General features: G+C 43.8%; 1 protein-coding gene across 1 annotated transcript; it reads left to right on the forward strand.

Annotated features, from left to right (window-relative positions):
* Positions 1-9,163: 9,163 nt before the first annotated feature.
* Positions 9,164-10,649, forward strand: LOC134735414 (eukaryotic translation initiation factor 2 subunit 2-like). The gene has a single exon (XM_063630181.1). It carries the CDS (start codon positions 9,359-9,361, stop codon positions 9,854-9,856), a length of 498 nt encoding a protein of 165 aa, XP_063486251.1. The 5' UTR covers positions 9,164-9,358; the 3' UTR covers positions 9,857-10,649.
* The last annotated feature ends 3,705 nt before the right edge of the window (positions 10,650-14,354 follow it).

Below are 14,354 nucleotides of genomic sequence, written 5' to 3' on the forward strand. Positions count from 1 at the left end.
CCCAGCCAAAAAAAAAAATTTAAATGGGTAAATTTTATGATAAGTGAATTATATCTCAATACAACTGTGTAGGTTTGGTGGTTTTTTTTTTTGTTTTTTTTTTTTTTTTGAGACGGAGTCTCGCTCTATCGCCCAGGCTGGAGTGCAGTGGTGCGATCTCGGCTCACTGCAAGCTCCACCTCCCAGGTTCACGCCATTCTCCTGCCTCAGCCTCCCGAGTAGCTGGGACTACAGGCGCCCACCACCACACCCGGCTACTTTTTTGTATTTTTAGTAGAGATAGGGTTTCACTGTGTTAGCCAGGATGGTCTTGATCTCTTGACCTCGTGATCCACCCGCCTTGGCCTCCCAAAGTGCTGGGATTACAGGAATGAGCCACCGTGCCCAGCCTGTTTTATTTTTTGAGACAGAATCTTTCTCTGTCACCCAGGCTGGAGTGCAGTGGCGTGATCTCAGCTCGCTGCAACCTCCACCTCCCAGGCTCAAGTGATTCTTGTGCCTCAGCCTCCCGAGTAACTGGGACTACAGGCCTGTGCCACCATGCCCAGCTCATTTTTGTATTTTTAATAAATAGGGGATTTCATCATGTTGGCCAGGCTGGTATGAAACTCCTGGCCTCAAGTGATTGGCCTGCCTCAACTTCCCAAAATGCTGGGATTACAGGTGTGAGCCACCACACCCAGCCGCTACGTAGTTTTTTTTTTAGGTGGTGAAAGGATATCATATGAAAGCCAGTAATGTACCCTATAATAATTTTAAACAAGGGTTACAATATCAGAAGTGAGATTTCTACATATAATCTAAATCTGTAGATATATAGCCAAACTCCTAGGTAGCAAGCCCTGAGAAAGTACTATCAATATCTTTTTTTATTTTTTTGAGATGGAGTTTCGCTTTTGTTGGAGTGCCCAGGCTGGAGTGCAGTGGCACGATCTCAGCTCACCACAACCTCTGCCTCCTGGGTTCGAGTGATTCTCCTGCCTCAGCCTCCAGAGTAGCTGGGATTACAGGCGCCCACCACCATTCCCGGCTAATTTTTGTGTTTTTAGTAGAGACAGGGTTTCACCACGTTGGCCAGGCTGGTCTCCAACTCCTGACCTCAGGTGATCCGTCAGCCTCAGCCTCCCAAAGTGCTGGGATTACAAGCGCAAGCCGCCTTGCCCGGCCATTTTTTGGTTTTTGAGACGGATCTCTCTCTGTTGCCCAGGCTGGAGTGCAGTGGTGTGATCTCGACTCACTGCAACCTCCGCCTCCTGGGTTCAAGCGATTCTCCTGCCTCAGCCTCCTGAGTAGCTGGGATTACAGGCGCATGCCATCACAGCCCGGCTAGTTTTTGTATTTTTAGTAGAGATGAGGTTTCACCATATTGGTCAGGCTGGTCTCGAACTCCCGACCTCAGGTGATCCGCCAGCCTCAGCCTCCCAAAGTGCTGGGATTACAGGTGTGAGCCACCACACCTGCCCAGTACTATTAATCTCAAAGATAAACCAGGACTCATGCTGTCTGGACCACGGACACCTCTATTCAAGAGGAGCAGCCTGTTCCTCTTGATCCTATGCCTCTTAATTTGCATGTTTTTCACCAACCAGGTGCCCTTCTAATCAGCACCGAGAAAGTAGGGGAAGAGGGACTTACTGCCAGAGAACTAAAGTCTATTGGAAAACCTGAAAGCCAGTCCAAATTCTATTCCTGATTTTTAAAATTTTCACAACGTCCTCTCAGATCATATGGCCACAAAACTCCACCATTCTTCACTTTAAGGAGCACTGTAAAGATTCTATTCTGAGAGAAGGAAAAGGCAACAAAATGTTGCAATGCAACATTTTGAAGTCGCAAGACCTGTGTTCTGCAGGGCTGTCAGAGAGAGCTCGGTTCAGACAGAGGTGGAAGGGAAGCATTGTGGACTTTCTAAGTGTGGGGATCTATGAAAGCTGAGGATGGCCGCCTCCTAGAAAAACAGAAGCTTCATGGTAAAGACATTGTGAATTAACCTACAGGAACTCACCCTCCCATTCCACAAGGACTTCATCTCTGTTCAAACATAAGCTGGCTTCCTGAGGACACGTTTCCCCCAGACGTGAAATGGGCCTGAAACACTGAATTATTTAAGATTGGCTTATCGCTGGCGAGGCGTGGTGGCTCATGCCTGTAATCTCAGCACTTTGGGAGGCCGAGGTGGGTGGATCACGAGGTCAGGAGTTCAAGATCAGCCTGGCCAACACGGTGAAACCCCGTCTCCACTCAAAATAAAAAAATTAGCTGGGCGTGGTGGCACGCACCTGTAATCCCAGCTACTTGGGAGGCTGAGGCAGGAGAATGGCTTGAACCTGGGAGGCGGAAGTTGTGGTGAGCCAAGATCGTGCCACTGCACTCCAGCCTGGGTGACAGAGCGAGACTCCATCTCAAAAAAAAAAAAAAAAATGCTTATTGAAGAAGTCTGAGGTCATTCGGAGAGGTGTGAGAGTGGTAGGAGAGATTGCCCACACCAATGTTTGACCCAAAAAAGAACTCCCTGACTGAAGTTACAGGCCTCACCAGAAACTGATAACATTGGTTGCTCAAAAGGGGGAAGCTGGTTGGTGGTGTAGACATAGTGGTGGAGAGGGGCAGGGGAGAATGAGATGGGAAGTGGCTTTATGCTGCCATTTTTGTACTTTTTGAATTTTGAACCCAGTTTCTAAAAAGTGTCTGGCATATAGTAGGTGCGCAATAGATATTTTTGAAAAGCTGAATGAATGGAGTCAAATAGACATGATTGTTTAAAACTTTTAGTTTCAGAGGTACATGTACAGGTTGGTTCTATAGATAAATTGCATGTTGCAGGGGTTTGGTGTACTTATTATTTTGTCACCCAAGTAATAAGCATAGTACCCTTTTGGTAGTTTTTCAGTCCTCACCCTCCTCCTACTCTCCACCTTCAGTTAGGCCCTGGCATTTATTGCTCCCTTCTTTATCTCAATGTTCAGCTCCTACTTATAAGTGAAAACGTGTGGTGTTTGGTTTTCTGATCCTGCATTAGTTTGCTTAGGGTAATGGCCTCCATCTCTATCCATGTTGCTGCAAAGAACATAATCTCATTCTTTTTTATGGCTGTTTACTATTCCATGGTGTATATGTACCACATTTTCTTTATCCAGTCTACTTAGGATGGACATTTGGATTGATTCCTTGTCTTGCTATTGTGAATAGGGCTGCAATGAACATGCAAGTGCATATGTCTTTATGGTAGAATGAGTTCTATTTATTTGAGTATATACCCAATAATGGGTCAAATGCAAACATGATTTTGAATTCAAGTCCCACCAATTTTACTATGTGCTTTGATTAGTTTCCTCTTTTTTTTTTTTTTTTTTTTTTTGAGACAGAGTCTCACTCTGTGGCCCAGGCTGGAGTGCAGTGGTGTGATCTTGGCTCACTGAAACCTCCGCCTCCCAGGTTCAAGCGACTCTCCTGCCTCAGCCTCCCGAGTACCTGGGACTACAGGCATGTGCCACCACACCCAGCTAATTTTTTTGTATTTTTAGTAGAGACAGGGTTTCACCATATTAGTCGGGCTGGTCTTGAACTCCTGACCTTGAGATCTGCCCGCCTCACCCTCCCAAAGTGCTGGGATTACAAGTGTGAGCCACCAAGCCCGGCCTGATTAGTTTCGTAACTTCTTCGAGCCCCAGTGTCCTTTAAGTAGCATAGGGATGGTAATATCTTTCTCATAATAGTATTGTGATGATAAAATGAGTTGTTGCATGTCAATCACTAGCATAGAGTAAGCACTTAATAAATGGTAGTTGCCATGGTGATGATGATAATGATAATGCCAATGACAACTACAATAATGATAATGGAGAAAAGTAGTTCAAGGGGCTCTTTTAATTCTTTTATGGTAAAATAGAGCATTTCTCTAGCAAATATTGCTTGAAATAAATGTGCCTTGTCTGGATTTTGGAAATCTGTTATTACAGGGAGATTTTCAGTTAGAAATTTATCCAGGGTCTATCATACTAGATATAAATATCTAGTGGAGAATATAAATATTAGTAGGACAAGGCTCCTGCCCTCAAAGAGCTTTGTTATAATGGTATTGTTAAATGAATGTCCTGAAAAGCTCCAGACTATCTGATTTTTGTTGTTGTTATTGTAGTGGATTTAATTATAATGAACATATAACATGAAGATTCAAGAGCTGGAAATTCAGTGAATCTAATACTCCAGATTCTGTAGTCACTAGTGTGGCAATGCGCCAAATATCACATGGACAATATTCTCATCTTCTTACCTTTGCTTAGCATCTGAATTTTTTGTACAGTGTTTATATATATATTCCTGAATATAGAAGGTAGTGTTACCCAGTAGTTAAAAGTATGGACTTTTCTCTAAACTTCCTAACTCTGTGATGTCGGGCAAGGCATTTACTCTTTCTCAGCGTGTGTTTTTTTTATTGTTTTGTTTTGAGTTTAGCCTTTTAAAAAAAAGGCCGGCTAATAATCACACTCATATCATATGGTTTTAAAATGTTTAGCACTATGCCTGACCCAGTAAGTTCTCTACTTCCTTCTGTTTGAGGAGAGTAGAATGAACTTTGCCTGGTGGCAGAAAAATCGCTGTAGAAAAAGCTAGTTCAGGCCGGGCATGGTGGCTGACGACTGTAATCCCAGCAATTTGGGAGGCTGAAGTAGGAGGATCTTTTGAGCTCAGAAGTTCAAGACCAGCCTGGGCAACATGGTGAAACCCTGTCTCTACAAAAACAAAAACAAACAAAAAAACCAAAACCCTTAGTTCAGCCCACCTTTCCTTCTCCCATGTTTAAGGGTGAACAATTTTTTGGCTGATTGATTTTTTAACTTCATAAATTATGCAAATGCTATGAGTTGAATGTATCCCACAAAGTTTTGTGTTGTAAATGTAATCCCTAATGCAACAATGTTGAGAGATGGGATGTGTAAGAGGTGATTAGGTCATGAGTGATCTGCCTTCATGAATGGATTAAGGTTGTTATCACAGGAGTGGGTTCATATTCAAGATAGTGGGTTTGTTATAAAATCGAGTTCAGCCCTCTCTCATCCTTTCCCACCCTCTCATCTTCCACCACGGGATGATGTGGCAGGAAAGCCCTCATTAGATGCTGGCACCTTCATATTGGACTTTCCAGGCTCCAGAACTCGAAAGTTTGGGAGCTAAATACATTTTCTTCTTTATAAGTTACCTAGTCTTCAGATACTCTGTTATAGCAGCACAAAATGCACCAAGACAGAAAACTGGTACCAAGAAGCAGGGCTGATGCTATAACAAATGCCTGAAAATGTGGAAGCAACTTTGGAACTGGGTAATGCATACAGGCTGGAAGAATTTGGAGGAGTAGGCTAGAAAACACCTAGACTGCCATGAATGGAGCACTAAGGGCAATTCTCAAGAAGGCTCAGAAGAAGAGAAAAGCTGTCGGCAAAGTTTGGACCTTCCTAGAGATTACTAGAGTGATGTTGTTTGGAATGTTCATAGAAATATGGACAGTAGGCCAGGCGCGGTGGCTCATGCCTGTAATCCCAGCACTTTGGGAGCCCAAGGTGGGTGGATCACCTGAGGTCAGAAGTTTGAGACCAGCCTTACCAATATGGTGAAACCTCGTCTCTACTAAAAATACAAAAATTAGCCGGGCCTGGTGGTGCGCGCCTGTAATCCCAGCTACTCGAGAGGCTGAGGCAGGAGAATCGCTTGAACCCAGGAGGCGGAGGTCACATTGAGCCAAGATCGTGCCACTGCACTCCACCCTGGACGACAGAGCGAGACTCTGTGTCAAAAAAAGAAAAGAAGAAATATGGACAGTGAAGGCCATTTTGATGGGGTCTCAGATAGAAACGAGGAATAAGATATTGTAAACTGGAGTAAAGACCATCCTTCTTATACCGTTGCAAAGAACTTGATGGAATTTTGTCCATGTCCTAGGGCTTTGTGGAAGGCAGAACTTAAGTGTGATGAACTATTAATAGAATATCTGGGCTGGGCACGGTGGCTAATGCCTGTAATCCCAGCACTTTGGGAGGCCGAGGAGGGTGGATCATCTGAGGTCAGGAGTTCAAGACCAGTCAGGCCAACATAGTGAAACCCTGGCTGTACTAATAATACAAAAAAATTAGCCAGGCATGGTGGCGCACACCTGTAATCCCAGCTAATTGGGAGGCTGAGGCAGGAGAATCACTTGAATCCAGGAGGTGGAGGTTGCAGTGAGCCAAGACTGTGCCATTGCACTCCAACCTGGGTGACAAGAGTGAAACTCCATCTCAAAAAAATAAACAATAATAAAAAATAAATAGAATATCTAGTGGAAAAAATCTCTAAGATGAAAAATATTGAAGGAGCTTCATGGCTACTTTTAACTGCATGTAGTAAGATATAAGAGGATAGAAAGAATTTTTTTACCCCCACTAAAGAACTGATGGGAAATAATTAATTGTATTTCTTTCTTTTTCTTTTTTGAGATGGAGTCTGGCTCTGTCACTCAGGCTAGAGTGCTGTGGCGCCATCTCAGCTCACTGCATGCTGCACCTCCCGGGTTCAAGTGATTCTCCGCCTCAGCCTCCCTGGTAGCTGGGATTATTGGCGTGCAGCACCATGCCTGGCTAATTTTTGTATTTTTAGTAGAGACAGGTTTCACCATGTTGGCCAGGATGGTCTCAAACTCCTGACCTCAAGTGATCCACCTACCTCAGCCTCCCAAAGTGCTGGGATTACAGGCATGAGCCACCGCACCAGGCCTGATGAGAAATAATTTAAAGATTGAATCTGTCACTAAAAGGAAAGCAGAGCAGAAAGATTTAGAAAATTCACAGCCTGGCCTGGTAAAGAGTGAAAAGGCATCTTTAGGAGAGCAAACCAAGGCCATGGCCTAGCAACAATTTGCTAAAGAGATTAGTAGGAATAGAGGAAAGCCAGGTTCCATTTATTAAGGCAATGGAAGGATGATCCCAGTGGCATTTCAGAGCTCTTTAAGGCAAGCCAGGGCCTTGAGGGCGAGGTTTCAAGAGAGGCCCCTGTGAAACCTCAACATTTGCTGCCCTGTACCGACTCCTGCCCAGGAGTCAACTCCCGCCCAGGTGTTCGAGGCTGCAGTGAGCTGTAATCACACCACTGTACTCCAACCTGGGCAACAGAGCAAGATGCTTGTCTCAAAAGAAAAGAAACACCCTCTAGCAACCTAGCCACCCACCACACTACTGAAAACCAAAGAGAAAGAGAAAATTTTGAAGACAACCAAAAACAGAAGGCACATTAAATGCAGAGGAACGAAGATAAGAATTATACCAGGTTTTTCATTAGAAACTGTGCAAACCAGAAGACGATAAAGTGACATTTAAAAAATATTGAAAAAACCCACTTTTAACTGGAGTTCTATACTCAATGAAAATACACTTCAAAAATGAAGGCAAAATACTTCTTTAGAAAACAAACCTAACAATTTATTACCAACAGTCCTGTACTATAAGAAATATTGGCCAGGCATGGTGGCTCCCGCCCATAATCCCAGCACTTTGGGAGGCCGAGGCGGGCAGATCACCTGAGGTCGGGAGTTCAAGACCAGCCTGACCAACATGGAGAAGCCCCATCTCTACTAAAACTACAAAAATTAGCCAGGCATGGTGGTACATGCCTATAATCCCAGCTACTCAGGAGGCTGAGGCAGGAGAATCGCTTGAACCCGGGAGGCAGAGGTTGTGGTGAGCCGAAATCACACCATTGCACTCCAGCCTGGGCAACAAGAGCGAAACTCTGTCTCAAAAAAAGAAAGAAAAGAAATGTTAAAGGGAGTTCTTAGGCCAGGCACGGTCGTTCATGTCTGTAATCCCAGCGCTTTGGGAGGCCAAGGTGGATCACTTGAGCCCAGGAGTTTGAGACCAGCCTGGGCAATATAGTGAGACTTTTGTCTCTACAAAAAAAAAGAAAAGAATTAGCCAGGCATGGTGGTGCACACCTGTAGTCCCAGCTCCTTGGGAGGCTGGGGTGGGAGGACTGCTTGAGCCTAAGAGGTAGAGTCTGCAGTGAGCTGTGATCATGCCACTACACTCTAGCCTGGGTGACAAAGCAAGAGCTTGTCTCAAAAAAAAAAAAAAAAAAAGGAAGTTCTTTAAGCAAGAGGAATATGACATCACAGAATCTGGTATTATACACAAAGCAAAGAAATCTACACACAAAAAATGAAGATTTCTGGAAAAGACTAAACTATAAAAACTTTTTTACTTTTATTTTTGATCTCTATAAAAATTATTGACTTTCAAAAAGAAATATAGTGGAATGTATTCTGGTTTTATTGCACATTTATAAATAAAATAAAAGCAATCATAGAAAAGATTAAAGAGAAGAATTGAAAGTGTACTGTTAGTAGGTTCTTTTTTTTGAGACGAAGTTTTGCTCTTGTCGCCCAGGCTGGAGTGCAGTAGGGCGATCTCAGCTCACTGCAACCTCCGCTACCCAGGTTCAAGCAATTCTCCTGCCTCAGCCTCCCGAGTAGTTGGGATTACAAGTGCCTGCCACCATGCCCAGCTAAATTTTTGTATTTTTAGTAGAGACGGGGTTTCACCACGTTGGTCAGGCTGGTCTCAAACTCTCGACCTCAGGTGATTGCCCGCCTTGGCCTCCCAAAGTGCTGGGATTACAGGCATGAGCCACTGCGCCCAGCCAATAGTCTTTTTTTAAATTAAAAATTAAAAAAAAAAAAAAAGTAGTGTCCTATCACATATTAAAGAGGCATCAATATTGTTTGTAGAATTAATTAGCAGCTATGAAAAAGTTCTTAAATGTTACAATTTTAAAAATGTTGTGCACCCATAAAATACAGCTGTTTACGCTCCTTGAAAAAAGAACCTGGTATACGGGCCGGGCGCAGTGGCTCACGCCTGTAATCCCACCACTTTGGGAGGCCGAGGCGGGCGGAAATCACGAGGTCAGGAAATCGAGACCATCCTGGCTAACACGGCGAAACACTGTCTCTACTAAAAATACAAAAAATTAGCTAGGTGTGGTGGCAGACGCCTCTAGTCCTAGCTACTTGGGAGGCTGAAGCAGGAGAATCGCTTGAACCCAGGAGGCAGAGGTTGCAGTGAGCCGAGATCCTGCCATTGCACAACACCCTGGGTGACAGAGCAAGACTCCATCTCAAAAAAAAAAACAAAAAAAAAAACCTGATATACAAGGAGATAGCCCTTGATCCAAAACCAAGAGAAAAGACAGACAATAGAAAGAAAACAAAAAATAAAGAAAAAAGCACCAGTGCGGTGGTGAGAGAGGTACCGGCAGGAGCAGCGCTGCCGCCGGGGTCTGGGGCTGACCCGTCTGAGTTCCCGTCCGTGCCAAGCCCACTCGAGCCGCAGCCATGTCTGGGGACGAGATAATTTTTGATCCTACTATGAGCAAAAAGAAAAAGAAGAAAAAGAAGCCTTTTATGTTAGATGAGGAAGGGGATACCCAAACAGAGATAACCCAGCCTTCAGAAACAAAAGAAGTGGAGCCAGAGCCAACTGAGGACAAAGATTTGGAAGCTGATGAAGAGGACACTAGGAAAAAAGATGCTTCTGGTGATCTAGATGACTTGAACTTCTTTAATCAAAAGAAAAAGAAAAAAACTGAAAAGACATTTGATATTGATGAAGCTGAAGAAGGTGTAAAGGATCTTAAGAGTGAAAGTGATGTTCAAGAACCAACTGAACCAGAGGATGACCTTGACATTATGCTTGGCAATAAAAAGAAGAAAAAGAAGAAGGTCAAGTTCCCAGATGAGGATGAAATACTAGAGAAAGATGAAGTTCTAGAAGAGGAAGACAGCAAAAAAGATGATGGCATCTCATTCAGTAATCAGACAGGCCCTGCTTGAGCAGGCTCAGAAAGAGACTACACATATGAGGAGCTACTGAATCGAGTGTTCAACATTATGAGGGAAAAGAATCCAGATATGGTTGCTGAGGAGATAAGGAAATTTGTCATGAAACCTCCACAGGTCGTCCGAGTAGGAATCAAGAAAACTTCTTTTGTCAACTTTACACATATCTGTAAACTATTACATCGTCAGCCCAAACATCTCCTTGCATTTTTGTTGGCTGAATTGGATACAAGTGGTTCTATAGATGGTAATAACCAACTTGTAATCAAAGGAAGATTCCAACAGAAACAGATAGAAAATGTCTTGAGAAGATATATCAAGGAATATGTCCCTTGTCACACATGCCGATTACTGGACACAATCCTGCAGAAGGACACGCGACTCTATTTCCTACAGTGCGAAACTTGTCATTCTAGATGTTCTGTTGCCAGCATCAAAACCAGCTTCCAGGCTGTCATGGGCAAGTGAGCACACCTCCGTGCCAAAGCTAACTAATTTGCTAATCACTGATTTTGCAAAGCGTGTTGTGGAGATGTGGCTGGACATGTTTGCCATCAGAGTGAATATACCGTTGTATTAAAAACAAGATAAAAGATTTTTGGCGAGTGGTTGATTGGTCTGAAGTCCTTACAAGACGCTGATGCTCAAGCTGTTGACATACTCATTGCCTACTTTAACACCTGTCAGAGAAACGTGATATGGGGTAAGGAGGTGCTTTTTAAAAATTGTTCATAGACTTCTGTAAAATGCAAGATAAATTAAAGTTATTATAACAGTGAAAAAAAAAGCACCATACAGCTAATGGAGCTGCAAAACAAGATTTTGAGACAGGATCTTGCTCTTTATCTAGGCTGGAGTGCAGTGGTGTGATTATATCTCACTGCAGCTTCAACTCTTAGGCTCAGGTGATCCTCCCACCTCAGCCTCCCAAGTAGCTAGGACTACAGATGCATGCCACCATACTGGGGTAATTTTTAAATTTTTTGTAGAGACAGAGTCTCCCTATGTTGCCCAGGCTGGTCCTGAACTCCTGGCCTCAAGCAATCCTTCCACCTCGGCCTCCCAAAGTGCAGGGATTATAGGCCAGAGCCACCAGGCCCAGCCCAAACAAGATTTTTAAAAATTGAATTTTCAAAAACTTTAAAGACAAGATGGAGTACTTTGGCTGGAAACTATAAAAAGTAATCGGAAGGAAATTCTAGAATTGAAAAATGCAAAAAATTATAAACAAGATGGATTTACTTACTGGCTAGTCAGTTAAAAAGAGAAAAAGACTGGGTGATAGTTGTAAGAAAATAGTTACAGTTGACCCTTGAAAAACATGGGCTTGAACCATGTGGATCCACTTATACATAGATTTTCTTCCACCTCTGCTGCTCCTGAGACAGCAAGGCTAACCCTTCCTCCTCCTCCTCCTCCTCCCTCTCCTCTTCTTCCTCTTCCTCCTTTTCCTCCTCCTCAGCATGAAGACCATAAAGACAAATACCTTTATGATGATCCACTTCCACTTAATAGTAAACATATTTTCCTTATGTCTTTTTAAATAACATTTTATTCCCTGTAGCTTACCTATTGTAAGAATACAGTATATAATACATATACAAAATATGTGTTAATGGACCGTTTATGTTATCAGTAAGGCTTCCAGTCAACAGTAAGCTATTCATAGCTGAGTTCTGGGGGAGTCAAAAGTTATACACGGCTGGGCACGGTAGCTCACGCCTGTAATCCCAGCTACTCGGGAGGCTGAGGCAGGAGAATCGCTTGAACCCTGAACCCAGGAGGCGGAGGTTGCAGTGAGCCAAGATCATCCCACTGCGCTCCAGCCTGGCGACAGAGCAAGACTCCATCTTAAAAAAAAAAAAAAAAAAAAAAGTTATACACAAATTTTCAACTGCATGGGGTGGGACAGCACCCCTAACCCCTGCATTATTTAAGGGTCATCTGTTACTAAGGCATGGGTAGGCAAAAGGATGAGAAACATAAAGAGGTTATGGTAAAGAAGTGTAACATACATGTAACCGGCATCTCGGAAAAAAAGAATGGGACTGAAGCTCTATGTATTAGCTCATGCTGCCATAAAATACCATAGAATGGGTGGCTTTTTTTTTTTTTTTAGATGGAGTTTTGCTCAGTCTGGAGCAGAGTGGCGCAACCTCGGCTCACTGCAACCTCCGCCTCCCAGGTTCAAGCCATTCTCGTGCCTCAGCCTCCCAAGTAGCTGAGACTACAGGTGCGTGCTATCATGCCTGGCTAATTTTCGTATTTTTAGTAGAGACGTAGTTTTACCATGTTAGCCAGACTGGTCTCGAACTCCTGACCTCAGGTGATCCTTCTGGCTTGGCCTCCCAAAGTTCTGGGATTACAGGTGTGAGCCACCACGCCCAGCCAGAATGGGTGGCTTGAACAGAAATGTTTTCAAATTGTGGAGGCTGGAAGTCTGGGATCAGGGTGCCAGCACAATTGGGTTCTAGTGAGAGCTCACTTCCTGGTTTGCAGATGGTGCTTTTTCGCTGTGTTCTTACATGGCAGAGTGGGATGCGGGGTAAAGGGCGCTCTCTGGTATTTCTTTACAAGGACACACTCTGTAGTATCAGAACCCCACCCTCAAGACCTCATTAAACCTTAATTCACTCCTTATAGGCCCTATTTCCAAATACATTCACATTGAGAGTTAGGGCTTCAATATGTGGATTGGGGGGTGGGGAGACACAATTAGGTCTATAGCACTGTATAAACCCTAAGCAGGATACATACAAAGTCACACTGAGGTATATCAGAGCAAAACTGCTAAAAACCAAAGATAAAGAAATATCTTAAAACTAACCAAAGAGCAGAGGCAGGTAGATTGCTTTGAGCGCAGGAGTTCAAGACCAGCCTGGGTAATATGGCAAAACCCTGTCTCTACTAAAAATACAAAAACTAACTGGGCATGGTGGTGCGTGCCTGTATTCTTAGCTACTCAGGAGGCTGAGGTGGGAGGATGGCTTGAGCCCGGGAGATGGAGGTTGGAGTGAGCTGAAATCGTGCCATTGCATTCCAGCCTGAGTGACAGAGCCAGACTCTGTCTCAAAGAAAAAAAAAAAAATTAACCAAGGAGAAAAAGATTATTTTCATAGGAACAATAATTAAACTGACTATGATTTTGCAACAGAAAAAGTTGAAACAGACAATGGCATGATGCCTTCAAATTACTGAATGCGGTGAGGTCAGTAGGAATGGTGGAGTAAGGGCCTCTAAAAACCTATTCCTCCATAAAAGCAATGAGAATATTGAGATAACTTGTAAAATAAAAATATTCAGAATTCTGAAATTAACCAAAGCTTTGCAACAACCCAAGGAACTTTTTTTTTTTAAAGGCTGTATCTCAGTAAGAATGGTGAGCTTTGTGGTGTTTTAACTTGCCTTATTCTCAACACTCTCCTCAACTCCTCATTAGTCTTCAAAACCAACAGTTCTACAATCATAGTGAAGACCAGTAGCCTAGCAGCCACTTGCTAGGACAGAATGGGTTTGGAGATCCCCAAAATAGCATTATTTGAGAACTGTCCTTATTTGGCCTGTCTGACAATTCCCTGGAAACCCTCATCCACAAGACTTGCCTCAGCCAGCCACAGTGGCTCAGGCCTATAATCCCATTACTTTGGGAGGCTGAGGTGGAAGAATTGTGTGAGGCTAGGCGTTCAAGACCAGCCTGGGCAACAGAGTGAGACACTGCCCCTACAACAAATAAAAAAAAATTAGGTGTGGTGGCACATACCTGTAGTCTCAGCGACTTGGGAGGCTGAAGCAGGAGAACTGCTTGAGCCCAGGAGTTCGAGGCTTCAGTGAGCTTTGGTCACACCACTGCACCCCAACCTGGGTGATAGAGCAAGACCCTGTCTCTAAAGAAAAAAAAAACAAAACAAATGTTTGCCTTTATTTGACTCAACTCAGACCATGCTCGGTAAGAATAGCCTTTCACCTGGGACATTTGTTGAAAATAATCAGTAGCATGGCTAACATGCAGCTAGCTAAGGTAATGATAACATTTGAGGCAAACAAGCTGCCCCCCAGCCAAAAAAAAAAAAAAAAAAACCATCGAAAGAAGAGCTGGGGAATGAGGTGTCCATAGGAGGCTTTCAAGACTGCTGACATGACTGGGTGCAGTGGCGCACAACTGTAATCCCAGCACTTTGGGAGGCTGAGACAGGCAGATCACCTGAGGTCAAGAGTTCGAGACCAGCCTGGCCAACATGGTGAAACCCTGTCTCCACTAAAAATACAAAAATTAGGGGCTGGGTGCAGTGGCTCATGCCTGTAATCCAGCACTTTGGGAGGCCAGGGCAGGCAGATCACCTGAGGTTGTGAGTTCGAGACTAGCCTGACCAACATGGTGAAACCCTATCTCTACTAAAAATACAAAAATTAGCCAGGCATGGTGGCGGGTGCCTGTAATCCCAGCTACTTGGGAGGCTGAGGCAGGAGAATTGCTTGAACCCAGGAGGCGGAG

This window comes from Symphalangus syndactylus, chromosome 2, assembly GCF_028878055.3.
Source record: "Symphalangus syndactylus isolate Jambi chromosome 2, NHGRI_mSymSyn1-v2.1_pri, whole genome shotgun sequence".
Lineage (NCBI taxonomy): Eukaryota > Metazoa > Chordata > Mammalia > Primates > Hylobatidae > Symphalangus > Symphalangus syndactylus.